This window comes from Rhinolophus sinicus, chromosome 16, assembly GCF_057876585.1.
Source record: "Rhinolophus sinicus isolate RSI-liver-muscle chromosome 16, RSI-T2T, whole genome shotgun sequence".
Classification (NCBI taxonomy): domain Eukaryota; kingdom Metazoa; phylum Chordata; class Mammalia; order Chiroptera; family Rhinolophidae; genus Rhinolophus; species Rhinolophus sinicus.
Genome location: NC_142516.1, coordinates 115,905,143 through 115,926,743, shown reverse-complemented (window position 1 = coordinate 115,926,743; position 21,601 = coordinate 115,905,143). Strand labels below are relative to the sequence as shown.

The 21,601-nt window shown below is 41.8% G+C and overlaps 1 protein-coding gene across 2 annotated transcripts in view; it reads left to right on the top strand.

Moving 5' to 3' along the window:
- ENPP6 (ectonucleotide pyrophosphatase/phosphodiesterase 6) overlaps window positions 1-21,601 on the top strand; it is a 170,416-nt gene that overhangs the window by 12,408 nt on the left and 136,407 nt on the right. The window contains exon 1 of one of the 2 annotated variants that reach the window (XM_019736178.3): window positions 15,223-15,326. The exons of the other annotated variant lie outside the window; for it this stretch is intronic. Coding sequence (XP_019591737.3) covers window positions 15,302-15,326 — 25 coding nt within the window. The 5' untranslated portion in view covers window positions 15,223-15,301. Of the gene's footprint in view, window positions 1-15,222; window positions 15,327-21,601 lie in introns of those variants that run through there. 2 annotated transcript variants of the gene reach the window in all.

Sequence of the window (21,601 nt, the reverse complement as noted above, 5' to 3'; positions counted from 1 at the left end):
ATGCCTCCAGCTCAAAACAATCCTTATGCCAAAGTGGCATGTTTTGGGGTGGTATATTTCAGTACCCTCCATACCCAAGAGCATGAATCTATAACACTGCTTATGTGGTACGGGCACACACACCCTCCATTGTTACTTATTTCCCTTGCAAATATGTAAGCTACTGAACGGAGGAGGTTACTTTAGTTTCATGTTTGCAGGGCTCCCTCTTAAAAGCTAACCTTTATTTAACACCCATGATGTGTCATGTACTTTATGTACGTTCTCCACAGGACATTTCAAGGTAATATAAAAATCTCCACTCTACAGAAGAAGAAATAGAGGCTCAGAGATTGATTGGCTGACTGAAATCATTCTGCAAATTTGTAGCAGAAAACTCAGGGTTAGTTCCTCGGTTTGTGTGTTGGGGTTCTCCAGAGAAACAGAAACTTAAGGATGTTTATGTATATATAGAAAGATTTATTTTAAGGAATTGGCTTACGCAATTATGAAGGCTGGCAAGTTCAAAGTCTGCAGGGTGAGCCAGCAGACTGGAGACTAAGAAAGGAGCAGATGTTGTAGTTTAAATCCAAAGGCAGTCTGCTGCAGAATTCTCTCTGCGTGGGGGAGGTCAGCCTTTTGTTCTATTTGGACCTTCAACTATTTGGATGAGGCCCACCTATGTTATAGAGTGCAATCCGCTTTACTCAGAATCCACTGATTTACATGCTAACCTCAACCAAAAACACCCTCACAGAAATATCCAGAATAATGTTTTACCATATATCTGGGTGCAATGGCTGAGACTATTTGATACATAAAAGTAACTTTCATCATCTATTAGCAGCAAATTCTACACTCACTGCTTTTTATCACAGCAAAGTTCTTCTCAACATGGGTTAATTGGTGACCTTGAGTCAAGTTCAAGCCATGCACACTAATCTTGGGCAAAAGCTTTCCCATCTCATGTGAAATGTATAATCAGTGCTATTTAAGGTCTTTATTTACAAAGAAAATCTTTCAGGAATTTTCTGCCTCCTGAAACTTAAAAGGCAAACATGATGTAGGTGATTATAAGGGACACAGACATTCGCGAAGCATTCTAGCTACAGAGCCAGCTTTAGAGACTTCTCATCATGTTTTGGAAAACCATCCAATACAAGCAAGCAAACAAGATAAGAAGAAAGTTTAGATTTTTATATTTAACTGAAGCGATTTTATTCTTACTTTCTGAAAGAAGAGAAAAGGAAAATAAAAATTGATCAGGGGCTAGGCATTGATACTATGTGTAAGGTGCAATTATGTTTTTGCCTACTTTAAATAACAATTTTGCTTTTAAGATATTTTTTTAAAATTTTTAATTGAAACGAAAAATGAACGCTTCAAACACACTCATTCCCCAGAATGTGTTTCTGTGATTTTGGACGCTTTTCTCTGTGGGGCTGACACTAGAAGCAGAGTTGTAAGGTTGGCAGGAATGGTTGGGGAGGGGGTGTCAGCTAAAAGAGAAAGTTGACAAGTGATCTGTTGTAGACAAGCCTTGGAAAAGTCTTGTCTGTCCTTTCAGCAAAACGATCCTGTGTGAAACTCTGTAGCCCAAGGCATCCCAACTTTTCGTTTATTTTTATTTTTGTATTTTTTTATTGTGGTAAAATATACATAACACAAAATTTATCATTTTAACCATTTTATAATACACTGACATTAATAATATTCTCAATGTTGTGTAACCATCAGCACTATTTCCAAAATTTTTTCATCATCTGAAACGGAAAATCTATACCCATTAAGCAATAATTCCCCATTTCTCCTTCCACAGACCCTGGTAACCTCTATTCTACTTTCTGTCTCTGTGAATTTGCCTCCTCTAGGTACCTCATATAGGTGGCCTGGCTTATTTCACCTAGCATAATATTTTCAAGGTTCCTCCATGTCGTAGCATGTGTCAGAACTTCATTCCTTTTTATGGCTGAATAATGTATTCCATTGTATGTATATATTACATTTTGTTTATGCATCACTTCTCAATCTGACCTTTTATTGAGAAAATCAAAACTGAGAGCATAAAGGGCATTTTCTTGATGGATAATAAATAGATATTCCTTTCTATTGAAGAGGACGTGGTAGTTAGGCATCAGCTAACAGCATACAAATAGCATCCCTTTGATTGGCACAAGAACCTAATAGCAATCATTCTCTACCATGAATTTCCAGATCAAGTTAATTTCCCTTGTGCCCAGGGCTTCAACTTTCCCCCAGACCCTGGGGAAACACACTCTTCATGTCCTCAATTTTGTGCGGTGAGAAAACCTTCACCAGATAAAATTTTTCCAGCTGGTTACATTTTTGAGGCCATGAATATTTTAAATAAAAAATCTGTACAAATGATGATTTATTCCTTAAAAATGAGGTAGAATGATTTAAAGTTTTAAAACACCTATGCAGAGAACATATTCTAGAAGAGACTGTGTATTCTTTTCTAGTTTCAAGATATATATTATTACAGTTCTCTGGCAGCCTGCTGACATGAACTCATATTTTTCCCTCTCGTTTTGTTTTATCCTTTGCTATGGGCTCCCACAACCCACTTCATCATTAATTAATTAACAAACATGGCAGAGTTAATTATTAATTAATCAATAATTATAATTAATAATCGAACAAATGAGAAATAATTAAATAACTAATGATAAAATTAATTATCTTTAATAATTATATATCACAAGTAGTTATTTAGTAATTAATGAAATAAAAATTTATTACTTTTTGCCATATTTACTCATCATTCTCTAAAAGTCCTCCCACCAGATATTACTGACTTTCCAACTAGCCTATTCTCTTGGCATCCTAAGAAACCAGCCTTTTAATCTTGGGAACATTTACCAGACTCGATAGCCATGTTGCAGAGGCACAGACTGAATGCCCCACTTGCTATAAGGAATCTCACAAAAACTTCCATGCATTCTCGGTGTTAGTTAATAGCTAACTTTATAATAGAATCTGTCAGCGCTCTTACATCATTTGATCTTCACATGGGTGGGGGAGAGTAGACGGGTGAGGAAGGTGAGCAGTAGAGAATTTCAGTTGCAGAGAAGAAGCTTGAACTCAACTCTTCACCCCATAAATCCTGCCTTCTTCCTTCTTCTCTGATGAGTCCAGTTTATCTAACACTGGAGAGTACGCCTTCTAAAAGGAGGTGGACACAGGGCTTTGCAAGGCTTAGTTGAATTAGCTGACGAAAGTCCTTCAGGGCTAAGAAGCTGATTCAGCAGTCCATTCACGTGCAAGCTTAGATACCCTACGCGGCATGGGTAGGATTGATACTTCTAACTCCAACAGCGAGGCTCAGACATCACGCATGTGCCTCCAGGGCACACAGCCAGGCTCTATGTCACTGGAGGTGCTTACCTTCTTGTAGGCTGAATATCTGCACACACTTGGCATTCTTTGACGTGATGGACTTTCCTGTTGTGAATTATTATGAAGTGGCATGTCCTCAGACAGAAAAACAATTCAGCGGATGGGCCTCTGGCAGGCAAGAGAAGGAATCCTGAGGTTTTTCCAAGCCTCACTCTTGGGTCTGAAATTTGAAGAACTGAGAAATGTTTTCGAGGATTCTAGGTGGTAGAAGTTAAGCACGACCCCATGGTCTGGGAGGTAGTTTGGGAAGCCTACACTGAAGATTAGAATGCTGTTTTCTTCTGAGTCAAAATATTTAGAATTCTGTGTGTGTTCACAGAGAATTGCTATCCCATGCCATTTAAAACACTTCAGTTAAAGGGTTCAATGTTGTATTAATTGCGTAGAGTGAGGAGGAGGAGGTAGGTTGGGTGAGGCAGTAGGGAGGGAGGATATTAGAGAAAGGGTCCCATGCCCACCCTTGTAAAATAAGGGAGTGGGGCTTTTCCCTACAGGCCATGCTTGAGGCCTCAAGGAGCAAGGACCTGTGACAGAGCCCACCTGCCCTTCTCAGTCAGGATTGGAGGAGACAGGATTTCCCAGAGCTAATACCTTTTGGTGGTCCTTGTAGTATTTCAAGGTCAATCAAGAGAGATACACTGTGCATCTATGCAAAGAGACGTTAAGTGTTTGCGTCAAGGTCTTTCATGGTCTCTTTCATGCCCAGAATGTGTCAGATATTCTGGGGTTGTGGGAACCATCCCCTGGCCTCACAATCTTCTGGCCTTTGATTGTCTGGGCCTGAAGTTTTAGTATTTATCTATAAACACGCTTCACCATGAAGTCTATCCAAATACCAGAATATGTGCAAAAATCTTAAGATTTTTTTAAAAAGTAACTTAATGGGAAAAATTCTGGAAGACTGACCACTTAAAACTCACAAGCATGTGTTTCCTGAAAGAAATTAAACGTAAAGTTATCTTGGGGCAGACTGTTCTCATTTGATTGGGTTGTCACCATTTACTGGATGGATGTACCTCTGTGTGCCTGTGCTAAGGCTCTGTCATTGCCACTTTTCTGATGGCACTGACTGAAGATAGCACAAAGGGGGCAGACTGATTCCTAGCTCCACTGGGATTTAGTGTGAGTTGTACTGCAACCTGTGGTATATCCTGGATGGCAGCCCTCTGGTTCCTCTTCTGGTGAGGTTGTAGTCTTCTTTGAGTAGTTGTTTTTACGAGCAGGATGGGCAAGCAGATGGTATTGTCACCCCATGTGGGATGAGTGGATGTCACCAGAACAGGCTTTGGCCTAGCTCTCCCAGATTGAATCTCTGGGGTCTGCTGGGTAAGCATGCTCCCACCAACTCAAATGCCTGCAGGGGCCAGCAAGTAATATCAACGACTCAAAGAGACTGGGTTGGATTCTGGTAAATTGGAGAACATGGCTCCTTTTAGAGGAAGGAGATGCTTCTGAGCTTGAGCTGATTGTTGACATGCTGCTCTACGGGCTGGATGTTACTGTCTTCCTATTTTTCAAGAAAAGCTGGAAATCTTGACTTTTTAAAATGTGAAATATCTCAGTTGGAATATTAATAACCATTCATAGTTTTTTTTTTTTTTTTTTTAAACTGCATTGCATGTTTATTACATTGAAGTTGCAAAGTTTTTGTCTCAACACCCTGCTCTATAAATTCACCCCTGACAACAGTAATAGAATTGACTCCTAGAGCCCTTTCTCTTCCTTTTAAACCTCCCAGGGCTTAGCATACATGACTTGCTGAGTTTTCCCAATTGTGCTGTTAGGTGGGCAGGAGTGAGATTTCAGCAATTTCTGCAGCACAGCAGACCCTGGGCCCTGATGGGCTGGTGGGGTGGGCTGCTGCCCAGACTCCACTGGCCTTTCACTCCTATTAAGTGCCTCTCTGGATATGGAGCCCTCACCCTCCATTGCTGAAATGCAGCCCCTGCCAGAGTCACACAGGAGACTCGGTTTCCATTGTATCAGTAATAACACTGTCCAAAGGTCTGCAAGAGAAAGGAAAAGAAAAGCCCATCAAAACCCCTCCCTACCAGCAGGCAAATTCTGTGGAGTCAAGTTGTGCCACCCTGGTGGCAGCCCCACTCTGCAGCTGTCCTGTGGTACCTCTGAAGTACCGACGACGATGACCCATCGAGGGGTCCTCTGTCTGGCTTACCGTGCTGATGTAAACGTCAACAGCAGCCCCTCTCATAATCTAAAGGTCAGTAAATGAGGCTTCCGGCATTTTGGGTCTGCAGGGACAAATGAGTCCTGGCAACGCCTGCAGTGCCGAGACCATGTCCATCTAACTAGCTTCCATGGGGACCGGGGCTAAGCGGGAACAGCGTTTCAGGAGGCAGAAGCCCACTGACGGGTGCTGAGGCGGCTGGGCCTTCAGCGGGCCCAGCCAGTGTGCTCTCCCCCCATCCTGCAGGACGAGTGATGCTAGCTGCTTTCCGTGTTGTCCTGAGTACAGCATTCAAAGTAACCACATCTCCTCTGAGAGGTGGTGATAAAAATAGTGAGACTAAGACGACAGGACCAAAATAGATGTTTTTACTTGGAGCCATCCCCCCACGTGTGTATCATGCAGCAGAGGGAGCAGCCTGAGACCTTGGTTCCCATCCGGTGCCTTCTGTCCCCGTTTGGGAAGGGTCTGTTTGGGGCAGCCTCATTCCTATAGGACCCCCCTGCCCTCTGAATCTCCACAAGGGCCTTTACAGCCTCGCACACTTTTGCTTGACTATACCAGAGACATATGAATGGGAACAGACACATGACACAGATGTTAATGGCTTCTTCCTCAGTGTCACAGAGCTACGTGCTTCGAGCTAGTGGTTTTGAGGAATGATGAAAAACATGTGGTTTTACCCTGACTTCCAAGAATTAGATGCAGATTCTAGGAGGGTGGGGATTGTCTGGACTTTAAAATAAGAGTACAGCACATCTGGTGAGAAGATATTACTGCTCATTAAAAGGACAAAGTAGGAGTTGGTCTGCATGGCAGTGCACAGACTCTAAAGGCTCTTCCTAGCAAGGCCCAGCCCTGGGGTGCTGCCTCCCCCTGAGGTTGAGGGCTGCTAAAGAAAGATTTCCCCCAACTCCTAATGTCCACAAAGAGCAATGAACATCTTGGTGGTGAGTCATACCCTCCTATAATTTATCCTCACTTTGCCAGACAGAAATTTCTAGAACTCAACCTGGACCGTGCATGTCACTCCTCTATTTAAATTAACTCATTGGCTCCCAGACTCCGCAGGGTATACAATACAAGACCCCTCACGATCAGACTCCAGGTTAGCTATATACCAAATTACTCAGAGGTCCACAAATAGTCCATGCTCTTTCTTGCTGTTGGTTTTGTTCTCTCTGTTTGTTCTATTTCTCGTTCTCTGCTTGACTAACTTATACTTTAAGATTCAGGCTTTGGGAGATTTCCAGGGTGGCTGCCCAGCGCTGCCCACCCCATCAGTTAGAGGCTTGGCACTCACAGTAACCTGACCACCCATGTCTCTGACCTGGCATTAAGCACACATTTCAAATTGTCTTTTTCCTTCTCTGTGTTTTCCATCACGTTATGAGATCTTCACGTGCAGGAACAACATTGCCTCTTTGTTCTCCAGAGGATACATTTTTCTTTCAGTAAATATGTATTGAGCTCCTAGTTGTTATGCTAAGCTCTATAGATGCAGGGGCAAAAAACACAGAAATAAGGACATGACTGCCCTGGGATTAGTTTCCTAGGGGTGCCAAAACAAGGTACCACAAACGGGGTGGCTTAGACAACAGAAGTATTTTGTCTCACAGGTGTTGGCAGGGAGTAGTGTCAGGCTTTGAGAAGCTTACAGTCTCATAGGAGAAACAGGCCCGCAAACCCATCAATAACTCTGAATAATAACGGCCACACAAGAAACATGTGCAGAGGAAGCATAAAAGCCAGAGGAATTCCTGTCGTCTGTGGAGGGCTTAGCACAAAGGCAGCAAGGCTGAGAGAGGGGCCTGCTCAGGATAAGCTGTGCACTTAGAGTCCTGCCTGAAGCAGAGGGGGCCCCAGGAAGCTGCTCCTGAAGAGCTTTGCACGAAGGACTTAGGAGGCTGTGTCCACACCTATACTGGGTACACTCTAGCATTTTTTGTTTGAAACACAGGGGTCATGATTTTGTTCTTATTTTTGCTGCTGTTGAAGGGATGGGAGGTGGACTGAGCAAAGTTGCATAATATAATAATCATAAAAGCCAGCCACGGTTTCCTCTTGTGGGATATCCTGAGGGATAGACACCTGGAAAAGGCCTCTGTTCCCAGATGCCAGGTGATAGAGTCAGTATGAGAATAGAAATACCGGTGATGGGGGGTGGGTATGAGAAAGGCGAGAGAGGACTGTGGCAAAGATCAAGAGGGAGCAGATGCTGGGGTTTGTGGGCCCGAGGGATAGAGATGTGCCTCCTGTCCCCTGACAGGACCTCAAGGGGGGCATAGCACCCAAGGGGGCTGGAATGTGACTGGGTGAGGCAAGAGGGGGGTCACATTTAAATGACTACATATCCCTGGGAGTGAATACCTCCTCATGGCATGGGGATGGGCACATTTGCTTTATTAGGTTGGGCTCAGGTGCCAGCTGGAGAAGGGAATGGTGCAGACTGACTTGCCTATATGTCATTAAGAACCCTGTCCAAAGCCTTTTTTCTCACCTATTGTTTCACCTAAGCCTAAGCCACGAAGTAGGTGGGGCAGGCATTATTGACTCTGCTGCAGGTGAGACAACAGAGAGGCTAAGCAACTCAGCCCGGGACACCCGGGGTGACAAAGCTGCTCCTACACCCAGGCTGACCTCTCCTTGACTTCTATATTTCTTCCTGGGGCCTTGTGTGCCATTCCAGTCATGGTCAAGGGCATGCAGTGCTTCATCTTTTCCCAAATCATGGAAACAGGATTTATTACACTGGCGAGTCACTTTCAATTGTACCTTAAAGAACCAAAATGTGGAAAGCACTAGGTCAAATACGTGGGTACACCCAATGGAGTCCTAGAAACATGGGCTGGATGTGCCTGGAGCAGCGTGGGTGGATCTTAAGACAGCAGTGCTGAGTGAAAAAGGTAAGCAGCAAGAGAAACAGGGCGCAATACGCTTTAGGTAAATTAAAAATACACGCATCAAACCACAATATTTAAAAAAAAAAAATGGACACAAACAAAAAAAATACATAACTAAACACATCCCAATGGTTATCTATAGGGAGGTGAGCAGTAAAATTTCTCGGACCCTTCGCCATTCCATAAGACGTTCCAATTTCAGTGGATCATTATTTCAGTCATCAATGTTGTTGACTTTGATATTATTGAAACATTAGAAAACCTTTTGGCTAGCACACTAGAGCCCCCTCCAATAAATGTAACTTTATGAGAAAACTCTCCTCTTTTGGTTTCCATATTGTATCCTAATTTATAAAGCTGGCTGACATACGTTAGCACTGTGATAAAGCAGCAGATTTTTGAATGATTGACTGCTTAGACTCCAGCTGTTAACTGTTGAAGGCCTGGTAGATGACTTATACCTGGACACTGCAGGTCCCCAATGCCTGGCCACTCTTCATAGGAGCCAAGACTCCACTCGGCTTAGAAGAAACAGACAGGGCTTGAGGACCCAGGAGCGGCCCTAGGCTGCCTCTGCTGTCGCACTGGCTGGGACACATGTGGCTGCCACTTCAAGCCGGAGGGGTAACTGCAGCCCCTTACTTTCCTCTTTTGGCATAGAAGCTTTCCTTTCTCCCCATCAGAGAAAGTGTGCCTTGGTTTTACTCGTTTCTTGAAAGTCTGTATTGTCTAGGTAAAAGCTCACTCAACGAGACGAAGAATCTCTCCTTAGTTTTATCTCTAGAACTAGAAAGCTAGTTGGTAATGAAATAAATACACACAATGAACAGTGTATAACCTACACTTAAGGGAGACTAGCAAGATTGTTTTACAACACAGACTCTAGCCTAGAATCATTTATGGCGGGTTCGAAACCCAGTTCCTCCCTGACTGACAGGCAGCTTTGATACAGGGCTCAGCTTTCTAAACATCAACTTGCTCATCTGTAAAATGGGAATTGTATTAGTACTTAATTTAAGGCAGTTGTGAGGATTAAATGAATTAGTCCACCTGTGGCTACTGGCCCAGCACGCATTTTATGCATAATATCTCTAATCATTATTTCTCTGTCTGTTCTCAGAATAGAGACAGAGCTCTGTGTGTGAATTATACTTCCCGAAGTAGTAGAAAGGGCCATGTGAGGGTGCATAAATTTCTTCCGAAACACAATAGTTATAAGGGAGTCCAGGAGGGTTGAAAGAACTTTTCTTGTTTGTCCTGGGTTGACATCAGGTTTTGTTTTTTTTAAAATCTCTCTCCAGTTGAAGAGTCTGGCAAACCAACAACGGTTACTATGGCTGCGAGGAGGAAGCAGAAAGAACCTCCCAGCCGTGTTTACTGAAGAAAAGGGAGTCTAGCTCCTGTATTTCACTGATGACTATGCTTGTGTCCTTGAGACTATAAGATAGGAATGGCTGCAAAATGCTTAGGAAAAGATAGCCATGCCCTTTCCAAGGACATCACAGCACGTACCTCAGCACACGGAGAGAAGCCAGCCACGACACTATCAATATTTCTCCACACAGAGAAATACGGCAAAGGGCTCCTTTCTTCAACATTGTAGGTGATTTTGTCCTAAGTGTCACTATAGTCTATACTTGTGTTTGCGTTCTCAGTAAACACATGTTAGGGATACTTTTTCACATGAAGTGAAGGTGAGTGATTCATATTGGCCCAGATTTCTGCCTTAATTGCAAAAAAATGTGGAAATGGGGGAAAGAATTCATGAAGTCACTGCGGTCTCCTGGACCTGTTGAGGGCTGTTTTCAACGATAGTTGCTTATGATCTGTAAAATGGGGATATCAATAGTTATTAAGGGAGAATGACCTTTCATTGGGCAGATGTGGTTTTGAAAACCCTTAGAGATTGTGTGACACTTGTTAGTTAATAGCTCTGAGCCTCAAATTTCTCATCTGCAAATTGAATATAATACTTACATTGAATATCATACTTATTGTTACAGGATGTTGTGAGGATTAGACATGGGTATAGAAAACAGTGAGCACAGTGGGAGGCATACATTTATCTTTTGTGGTAGGCTAAATAATGACCCCTTTCCCCCTTCCCCACCCCCCAAAAAAGATGTCCATGTCTGAATCTCTGGAAGCTGTGAATGTTATCTGGTGTGGCAAAAGGGACTTTACAGGTGTCATTGTGATTACGTTAAGAATCTTAAAACGGGGAAATCAGATTATCCAGGTGGCATGGTTTACTCACAAAGACTCTTTCATAAGAGAGAGAGGAGATCAGAATGAGGAGTAGAAGAAAGCGATGAGACCAGAAACAGAGATTGAAGTGATGCGGCCACAATCCACGGAATGCCCGCAGCCTCTAGAAACAGGAAGCAAGGAATGGATTCTCCCCTGAAGTTTCCAGAAGGAACCAAGGTGTTTGCCAACACCTTGATTTTAGTCCCATGAGACGTATTTTTGACACTCTGACCTCTAGAACTATAAGACAATAAGTTTATGTTGTTTTAAGTTACTAAGTTTGTGGTAATTCGTCACAGCAGCAATAGGAAATTATTACAACTTCCTACAAATGGTGGTTATTTTCATTATCCAGCACAATAATATTCATTCAAAATACAGAAAAAATTTGAAAATTACACCGTACCATGTGAAGATCATTATTCTTGTTTTATTCTGCTTACATTTAAATCAAGTCTGCTGCTTCCAAATTTTGTATTTCAATATTTCCCTAGTATTGAATCCATCTGTGCAAAGCTGTACTTCCAGTCTTTTACTATTTTCCAAGAAGATTTATATCTTAAGAGATAGTCAAGTACAGCCTGTGCCTCACAGGGTTGTAATCTATTGACCTCCTACCACCCACGAGCTTTTGTCATGTGACGTACTGCAGCTTCTTGATCTGAACACTAAGGGTGAATAGTAACAAGCAGGGAAAAGAAAATAATGTACTGAAGTAGATAGTGGCAGAGACTGGCAGGAGTCTCCCAATATTCATTCTCCCCACATTGTATAAAGATTTTTATCTGGACACATGACCACCCACACAGGGACTAAATTTTCCAGACTGCCTTGCAGGTAGATGTGGTTACAACTAAGTTCTGGTCAATGAAATGGAAATAGAATTGACATATGCACCTTCAAGGAAATGTCCTTCACACATTTCCTTGAAGGTGCATATGTCAATTCTATTTCACGTATGAGAAGCTCTGTGCCACGCTCCTTTTCGCGTCTCATTCCTGCTGGTTGGCTTACAGATGCACTATTTTGATGGCTGTGTCATAATCCATCATGAGATATCCCATAATGTATTCCTTGCTGTTGGACATTTAGATTATTTCCGAATTTCCACTACTCCAAATAATGCCTTGGTAAGTATTAACGTAGCAAAATCTTTGCAATCATTATTCCAATATTTAAAAAATACACGTGTAATAAATGAACCCCTGCTCCTGGTAAAAATTTAAAATGTTAGAGATGTGACTAAAGTTCCCCTTAATGACCAGCTTCAATTTAGTCACTGTCACTCTCATAGAGGTAACTACTGTTACTGGCTAATATGTGACTTTCTTTTTTTAAATGTGTTTACTTATATTTTCATGTAGCTAAATAAAGTATATAGTGCTGGAGAGTTTTTATTTGTGAGGCTGGGAGTGGTGCACAGATGCTAACATGCTACATACTCGTATATTCACTTGGCAGCATACCTTAGAGACGTTTCCGCGTTAGCACATGAAGGTCTGCACCCCGCTCTGTAACTGCTGCGTAAGATTCCATAATATGAACAAACCGCTGTTTATTGAGTTATTTCCCTATGGCTGGATATTGGGTGGATATTGGGGCCTTTTTCATCTATTTTTGCTAAGACAAAAATGCATTGGATCTTTTCCTTGTGCACGTGTGCAAATGTTTCTCTGGGGAGATTCAGAGAAGTAGAATTAGGGGATCATAGAGGAGGCACATGTTTTTTATTTTCACAGATACTGTCAAATTGCCCATCAACTGGCTGCAAAATAATAATCCCACCAGAGATCAAACGAGGGTATATGTGTTACTATATCCTCACCCACCCATGCTTTGTATAATCTAGTGTTGGATTGTTGCCACTCTGATTGAAAAGGCTATCTTGTTGTGTTTTATTTTGCATTTCCTGATATCTAGTGAGATGAATAATCTTTTTAAGATTATTGGCCATCATAGGCCACATTCCTGAAAGTTTAGTTGCTGGGTCAAAGAACATGCGATATGTGTGTGTATGTCTCTGCGTGTGCACATCTACATTTCTGTATGTATATATGTATGTATGTCTCTCTCTCTCTCGCTCTCTCTTTCTCTTTAAAGGTTATATATTTTTTTCCAAAGTGCCCTTCTGTAATAATTGAATGAAATAAATACTCTCACTGCACAATATATTTACTCTATTTTTTCATACTCTCTACAACATTGAGTTTTACATCTGGGTTTGAGGTGTTTTTTTTTATTATTATAGTCTGGTAGGTAAATATAGCAGCTCATATATTTTAAATTGTTTTCATTAAGACTAAGATTGACTACTTTCTTACAGTTTTGGGCAGTTAATATTTCTTTTTTTGTGAATGGTTAATTTTTTTATTTCTCCCATTGTTGTGTGGCATTGTTCATCTTTATTTCTGTGTGGATTTATAAGACCTTTTTACACACATTAAGAATGTTAACCTACATCGGAAGGTTTAATAAAGTCCGGATAAAAAAAATAATATTCCTAATATATTAATACACATTATTCTATAACATATAATATATAACATTTTATGTAATATTCCTAATAACAATATAAATTCCTCACAGTGTAGCGACATGCTGCCATCGAAGGAAAATCTGTAGTAAAAGCTAACAACGGAATAACCAAGAGAAAGACCTTGCATAGCCCGATAAGGACAATGTGTCCTGAATAAAGGAACACTGTGTCCTCAACCTTGGCAGCCAGAGATACGAAAATCCAAAACAACTAAACCAACAAAACCAAGACAGCCCCCGCTCTCCGACTCAAAATACTGCAGAGAGGTATGAACTGTGAACTCTCGGCCTTCAGCTTTGTTGACAATGGGTGGCAAGCTAGTGCCAAGCTTTTCCTTTTGTTTATTCACCTCACAAAGTAATTGTTCCTGGTGTTTCTTCCATGAAGATTTATAACATCCATCCATCTGTCCATCCATCCATCCATCCCAACCATTTATCAAATGTTCCTCCATATAAGATCATCTCCTTGGCCTTGGAAGGAACAACTGGGGAAGAAGAAATCCTGGCCAGGCAGCTGAGTGGAGGATGGAAGCAAAGTGCTAATGATGCTGCTGAATCCCCTTCAGCCTCTTTGTTCGGGACCCTTCAGGAGTCCAGGTTCAAACTGGAGTCAGCTCAGTTCTACCCAGAGAATCTGATCCTTCACTAGCTGTGACCAGCTTGGAGGTGGCCTGGTCCCCTCCCTCTAACTGCTTCAGCAGGGACTTGGTCAAGCCAAGGACAATGGCCTTCTCCTGTGGGAAGAGCTTTTCAAAGGCTGGAGAGTGTGACAGGTACCTGTGGTTTGCTAGATAGCAATATACAATCCACGCTCAATTCTTCATTTCCTCCATGGAGCACAGAGTCCCATGGCACCGTCTGAGGGCAAAGCTGGGTGCTTAGCCCCTGCAAGCCCCCCTTTTCTTTGGTTTATCCAGAAACTGGTAAACCATTAAAACATTCATTAAATCATGAGAAATGTCACACAAGATGGCAAGGGTCCTTGAAAGTCAAGAATAAATGTTAGAAAATGAAGTGATAGAATTAATCAAAGAGAAACTCTTTAATGGAATAGGTAGATTTCACATTATGAAAAAAGAACAGAGAGAAACCAGAGACAATAGAAAAAAGGAGTGGGTGGGAAAGAGGAAAGAGAGAGAGGCGGTGGAGAGAAAAAGGACCAGGGAGGTTTCCACATTCACAAAAGACAAGGCTGTTATTTTAAACTGCCTGCCCCTAGCAGCACTGGAACTTAAGTGAATCTGAGCCCTTTCACTTGGTGGAGGGTGGGAAGAGGAGCAAGATAAGGGGGCAGGATGAAGAACCCAATTTGAAAATCCAGGTGGAAAACAATCGGAGTCCTAAGCACTAGGCAGCTGCAATTAAGCGACCAAACAAACAAATCCAAATCTCTACTTGAGTTTGGGGATTGAAAAGAGGGAAAATAAAAGGGGGAGAGACAAGGAAGACACATTTCTGATGTGGTAGGTGAGTGTCTGGAGGCTGGATGGACTCCAGGAACTGTGAGCTTGGGAGTTCAATTCTTTTCTTTCATTGTTCATTTTTCTTCTACTGTGTTTAACCCCCTACCCCCACTCCCGCTCCTGTTTTTATACCCAAATAAAGTAGTTACTCTTAGGGGACCAAACAATTCAAAGTCTCTTGTTTGTTTAATAAAAAGTAGTCCCTTGTTTGGAAAGGAAGCTCCTAGAGGGGCAGATATGGTTCAAAAGTAGCTGTTTCCCCACTTTCTTAACAGAACTGCAGGCTTGCCCAGGTCTGGTCCACGCCAGCTTCAGAGGTCTGAATAACAATTTGCTTTGTTTGTGCTGTCAAGCTTGCAAACATATTTAAAAGCTCTTCTAGGTGATTTGTCAATGGATTTACTTAAACTATTTTCATCCTGATTCTGAGAATAGGTTTGCGATTTTGAGCAATACTGACACCCAGTGTTCGCATTTTTAGGACTGAAAGGATACTAAGAACTGCAGGGAGGAGGAAGACATTCTAAATATAGCAGCTCTCATTTATCGAGGATCTAATTATGGCACCATTTGGGGTCCAGAAAGGTAAAGTAATGATGAATCAGTCGGTCTTCTTGCTCTACAACAGGTTTGCTCAACTCAAAAGTGCATGTGGGTGTCAGTGTGAATTTGGGGGGAATCCTTTTTTGGTAGAAATGATTGTGTGTTACATACCATTGAGTTGGCGCTGGCTCCTGGCAACCCTATGAATGAGTGATATCCTGTCCTCAGCAGCCCGGCTCAGCTCCTGTAGACGCATGCTTAGGGCTTCTGTTATGGAGTCAGTCCATCTCACATTTGGTCTTCCTTTTTCCCTCTTGCCTTCTATTTTCCCCAGCAATTGTCTTTTCCAAAGAACTCTGCCCTCTCATGATGTTCCTCTCATGATGACAGCTTCAGTTTTGCCATTTTTGTCTCTAGTGATGTTTCAGGCTTAATTTGCTCTAGGACCCACCTGTTCATCTTTCTGGCGATCCAGGGTATCTGTCGAGCTCTCTGCCAACACCATACTTCCTACCAGCCTCTTCACTGCCTAACTTTCACATCTGTATGTAGTAATTGGAAATACGAGGGTATGGATGATGCTAGCCTTGATCTCTAATGACAGATCTTTGGTCGTGGGGATCTTTCCTGTCTTCCATTGCTGCCCTCCAAGTCTCAGCTTTCTCCCGATTTCTTGGCTACAGTCTCCATTCAAATTGATGACTGAACCAATTTTATTCAGGGACTATTTGGTTTTAAAACTTAATATTCAACTAACTGAAGTTACATAATTTTTAAAACAAGCTAGTTCTTCCTTAAATTTTTAAGTTCAACTTCCAAGTCTTATTTTATTTATTAATAAAGTATATAAATAACAACCATATTTACTATTTGGGAAAGTCTGTCAAATAGCAAAGAAATATTACAAAGAAATCTGAATATATAAAAAAGAAAAAATGCACCTAAAATATATTTAAAGGGGCCAATTAAATTTATCATGGGATCCCCTCAAACATAGTAATTTCATTTATAAATTTGTTATATTTAGATATCTTTTCGAGCATGTCAGACAAAAAAGCCTCCCCAAATACTTTAGATAACTTTTTAAAATCAGATAAGTGTACAAATAAGGCAGTTTAAATTGCTAGAGTGACTCAATATTGTTTTCAAACTTAAAAAAAAAAAAAATCTCATTCCTTTCCATTTAAAATTATAAGTGTAAATAACTCAAAACACAGTTTAAATTAGAATCACTTGGTTCATTATTTAGATCCTTCAATAGGGCAAATTATCTTATTACTACAAGTACATTAAATTCCAAGTAAACAGATTATCCTGAGATACAATACAATCGTATTACTAACGGCTTTGATGCACATATTAATCCAAAACTTTCTGGTGTTAAAAACAAAAACAAAAGCAAACAACACTTATCCTGTAAAGAAACCTAATGTCAGCCCAGCCTTAGTCCATGCTGGTTCCTACATTGGTGCTCCCAGGTTAGTTGTCAGCCCACGGGGGCCATAGTACCAATCCTTGCCAATGACATTGTCGGGACACAGGAGACTAATTTACAGCCACCATTCCAATAAGTCCACGCTCTCCAAATGGTCTGGTCTTATAGGCCACACCTCTGGGTTTGAGATATTTGGGTTTTTTCTCCCTCCTCAATCCTTATTAAGATGGTAGCTGACTTCCTTTTCTGCTTCAGTTGCATTTCCTTAACTCCCCTTTTGCAGGACTGACAACTAAATGATGATACTATGATTACTTATCACTTAGGATTTTCATCTTAAATCTACTGGAAGTTCTCTTTTGCACTTAATTATATTTTTAATATTAATCACCCTTGGCAGAACCTACAACACAAAGTAAATGTAAAATAAATTGGTGAAGGCATTTCTAAAACTTCTTCACAGTCTGGGTCTAACTCTTCTTAATCACGTTTCCACATAGCTGTTGATGTGTAAGCTTTTCAAAAAGTTATAAAGATAAGATTTCCATGCACATATAGAATGAGCCAATGGCAAAACTTGACCCAGGAACCAGTGGGATGGTAAACCTGCTTCAGAAAAGGGAATAAGAGTCGTATGAGCCTTGAAAAAATATGTAGGAATAAGATTGTATGTTAGAAACAAAACTGGTTTATAACTGGTTTATAGCCTACAGAGCAATAAAACATACCTTTGTAGTTATATTTTCTGTTAGACAAAGATCATTTGATCTCTGCCAGATAAAAACCTATAAGCTAACATGTAACTTCACAAAATGTGAACATTCACCCAGAAGTAGAGAGCACATCAAACAAAGGTACATTCCATCACACAATTACATGACCTATACAACGTTGAAAGGATAGGCCACTCTCCCTTTTTCTTATTTTAAAGCTTCAGATAATTGTTTTTAATATTACTATAAAAAACATTGGTGATGCAGCATTTCTGAAAATAATCCCCTGAAGAACCAAAACCTTGGTCTGGCTCTTAAGCTGGCTTTCCCATTGTGAGGCATCGGCTGACTTCTATCTGCTCCAGGAAGGTCGCTGAATGCATCTGCTTCACTTCTTCCCCCACCTCCTCCTCACAATCATTTCATTCCTATGGTGAAAAGTGTTATACTTTTATTTGTAGGACTTTCCTTCAAATGACTCTAAATTTTGCTGCTGACACTTTTATGTTCTAGTGTTTTTAGGCAATGATAACTGCATCATGACGGCTATTTGGGAAATGATGATTGTAAAAGGCTGTTGATTTTAAGGTGTTCTCAACTTCAGAGATGTCAAAGTATGGGGGAAAAAAACGTGTCTTAGAATTGAGGATGTATGCAAATCACAGGGCAGCCAAAAGATTAAATTGAGAGACTAGTATAGTGTGTAGCACATATAGAGCATACTGTATATTTTTGGTCCATAAATGTTAGTTTTTCTTTCCTTCTCTAGTACTAAAATCTAAGTGACTTATCACAAATACTTTTTCCCCCTGCAATGAGGAATGTAGAGCACCCGAGAAGAATTGGTTCTTGCAGGGGTTCCCTAATTGCCAACTTCTACAGACTCTGGCTCTCCCTTTGTTATTAGCTTTGATGGCAGGAGGAATGTCCTGAAGTCTACCTGCTGCCATGAAATCATGAAAACGTCCTTGAGAGCCCATAGGTAGGGCGACTTTTATCACAATGTTCTTAGATTCTGGTGCAAGGATGCTTCTATTGCCACCTTAACACTTCACAAGGTCTCATTCGCTGTGACACAGTGCTCGGGAGTGCTCCCCAATCTTTGTCGTGTCATGGCACACGTATCAAATACTAATGGGTCAATGGCAAGGCTCCTCCAGACCGGGAGTGACAGCTCCGGGGCTTGTAGCTGCCCAGCTCCGCCTGAACTCCCAAGGCCGAGGAGACTGTGGCCATACCCTGTGATCTATGTGTAGCATTGTGACGCGCTGCTGCCACTCTCTCAGTTAGGACCTGGCACTGGTGATAGGCCTACGTGTGGACCAAGAGAGGAGCCCTAAGATGAGAAATAAAGCAGGTCACGTTCTCACAAAAGAAAAGTATAATTTCTGTCTATTAGAAGAAATAAGTAAACAATCTTTCAAAACGAACAGTCAGAATTCAGCTGTAGCATGGTCACAAAACTACTCACCTTACACTCAGATGGGCAGAGAAAATGTGACCCCTTCCGGCTCATCTGATTTTCCTCATGAGTCCATACCCACTGGGTAACAGGAAAAACAAACTAAACTATGTTTAGAATGATCTGGGGAACTTAGTCTGTTTGCAATAATATAAACTGTCGCCATTTAAGAAAAATGCTCAGTCCTTTTAGCAGAAATGCTCAGGCTCTCAGTTTCTATCGCTTTGTTCTGGAGAGAGTGACCAATATACTTCATCCTCTAAATGGGACACTTTTCTTTCATTTTTAAAAACATGCCTTGTACAACAAGCCATGTATATAAATATAGCACAACACTTTCCACGTCTGCAGCCCGTCCTCAGATACTCACTGTCAGCTGGGTCCTTCCAAACATGTTTTGGCAGATGTGCAAACACAAAGAAACCTCAGACATATAGGTGTTCTTTTCTAATTAATAAATGAAATAACAACATGCACCTTATTCTATCATGTTCATTTTATAACCACACTCCTGTCAGATCAACTCGGGACATGTCTGAGAGAGAAAGGGAGCACTAATCGTAGTTCTGCCAGGACAACAGGCATGTGTTCACCTGGTTATGGAGGAGAGTTGTGGCTCGTGTAACCTCCTGGCAGAGGAGACAATTAGCTCCATTTTGTGTCCACTATTTATACACCCGTCTGTGCAACAAAGTGGCTGGGTTGGGCTACTTCCTGCTCTGGTCCCTCTGAGGGGCTGCTGGCTTCATCTGGCCCTTTGGGGTTATGTGCTGCAGCTTCCGCTGGAATTTGAGGACCTGGCCATTTTTCTCTGCTCTTCACGTCTGGATTCACCAAGGCTCTTCTGAAGCCATCCAAGATCCCTGCTGGCTGATGGCATTCTCAGCATGGTTGTGTTCCCTTGTGGCACCTGGGACGGCTGGGACTCCAGTATGCCACGTACTGGCCCAGGGCATCCAGAAGCTTTGCCTTAGGTTTATCTGTCACCCACTGCCATTACCTTGTGCCATTTTAGATGTGATGCTAAGTGGTAGGCTGGCATTCTCTGAGGACCTACATCTCCCCCTTCCTTTACATAGAGAAGTGGACAACCAATCCTGTGGTTCCAGGCTCTCTTCACTGATCTGTTTCTAAAGCTTCTCTCTTCCTACCCAAGGGTTGGTCCTGAGAGAGGGGGTAATCCAAAGCCCCAGAGTTTTTCCTCCTTAATCCATCTCTTTCCCAAATTCCTGCTACCCCTCCCTTCCAGAAGAGACAGGCCCTAGGCTTTCCATTTCCTTCATGTCACAACATCCTTTTGTCTAGGATTACAGCCTAACCAGCTTAGCTGTTATTGAGGGAGGGGTGTGTGTGGGGAGTGTGTGTGAGTTTTCGGGGGGGTGGGTGGGTGGATCTTCTCAATCTAAGTGGAAAAATGATCTGGGTCTATAATCTGGGTGATCTCATTTTCTTTTTTATCTACTAAAAAAATTGAGAAAAATATCTATCCCAGTAGGAATCTGCTTTCAAGTTGACTACCTTACTGCAAACCCAAACAAAACCCCAATTTGATGGTCAGTATTAAGCAAGGATGTCCTCATTATGGTAGATATCTGCCTTTCCCCTGGGGCACACAACCCATGTTATGAAAGGGCAGGAAGCCTTCTGTGTAGTAACTAACTACACAGAAATGGTAGCACGGCCCAGGTATTTCCCAGACCTGTCACACTCTTGGGTTGTGGGTGACTTATTACCCGTGGAGTCGGTACAGGAAAGAAGGAAAGAAAAGTGAGAAAGGGGGCTCCCACCACCCACATAACCACTATCGTTCCAGCTCATCAAAACAAGAGTCTAAAACAGTTGCTGGAAAGTACCTTGAATGATCCCCTCATAGAAACACGAGCAGAGAGGAATAACAATATGATGACTCTCCCACTGATGGTCGTGCTTTGTTTCCCTATATCTTGTTCCTCCCACTAGCCAAGCTTTAGGCCCACTTCCCTTGGAGTCTCTTCCTTCTCCCAGGATTTTTTAAAAAATCAAGTCCTGTTCCCAGATCCTCTGGACAATGCTCCTGGCACACTCAGGGAGGGAACAGCAGGGTGATGGACGAGGCAGAGGGTGGGAAAAACAGAAGATTTAAGAGAAGGCAGGCCAAGGTCTGAATCCCAGCTCAGCAGATGTATGATCTATGGCAGTTTACTCAATCTGAGGCTCAGTTTCCCCATCTGTAAATGGGAATAATATCTACTTATTGGGTTGTTGTGGGAATGAAATGTGCTCATGTAACTCACGTAACCAGTTCTCTGTTGGAGAGACATGCTGTGTGAATCATCTAAGTATGCCTCAAACTGTGCAGCTGCCCATAAGTGTCACAGCTGGGCCCTGGGGGACATGGCAATGACCCTTTTTGCTGATATTTTCCTAGTCATGGTATAGTTTTAAAAGCAGCGTTTAAATTAATTCCTGGGAACAATTTTTTTAACACGTAATTTCATGTATTGGAGTTAATGAATGTGAGAAACAACATGTTCAACGGCAAAGAGCTCAGGATCATGAGTTGAAGAGCCAGCTAAAAGCTTCAAACTAATATTAAGACCTTGAGAAAGTCACCCAACTTTCTGGATGTTAGTTGCTTTATCTGCGATTGGAGGGTTAGGCCCAGATGGTCTCAGGTGCGTTCAGTTATGACATGCTTTGATTTCTAATAGCATTTAAGAAGGCTGCT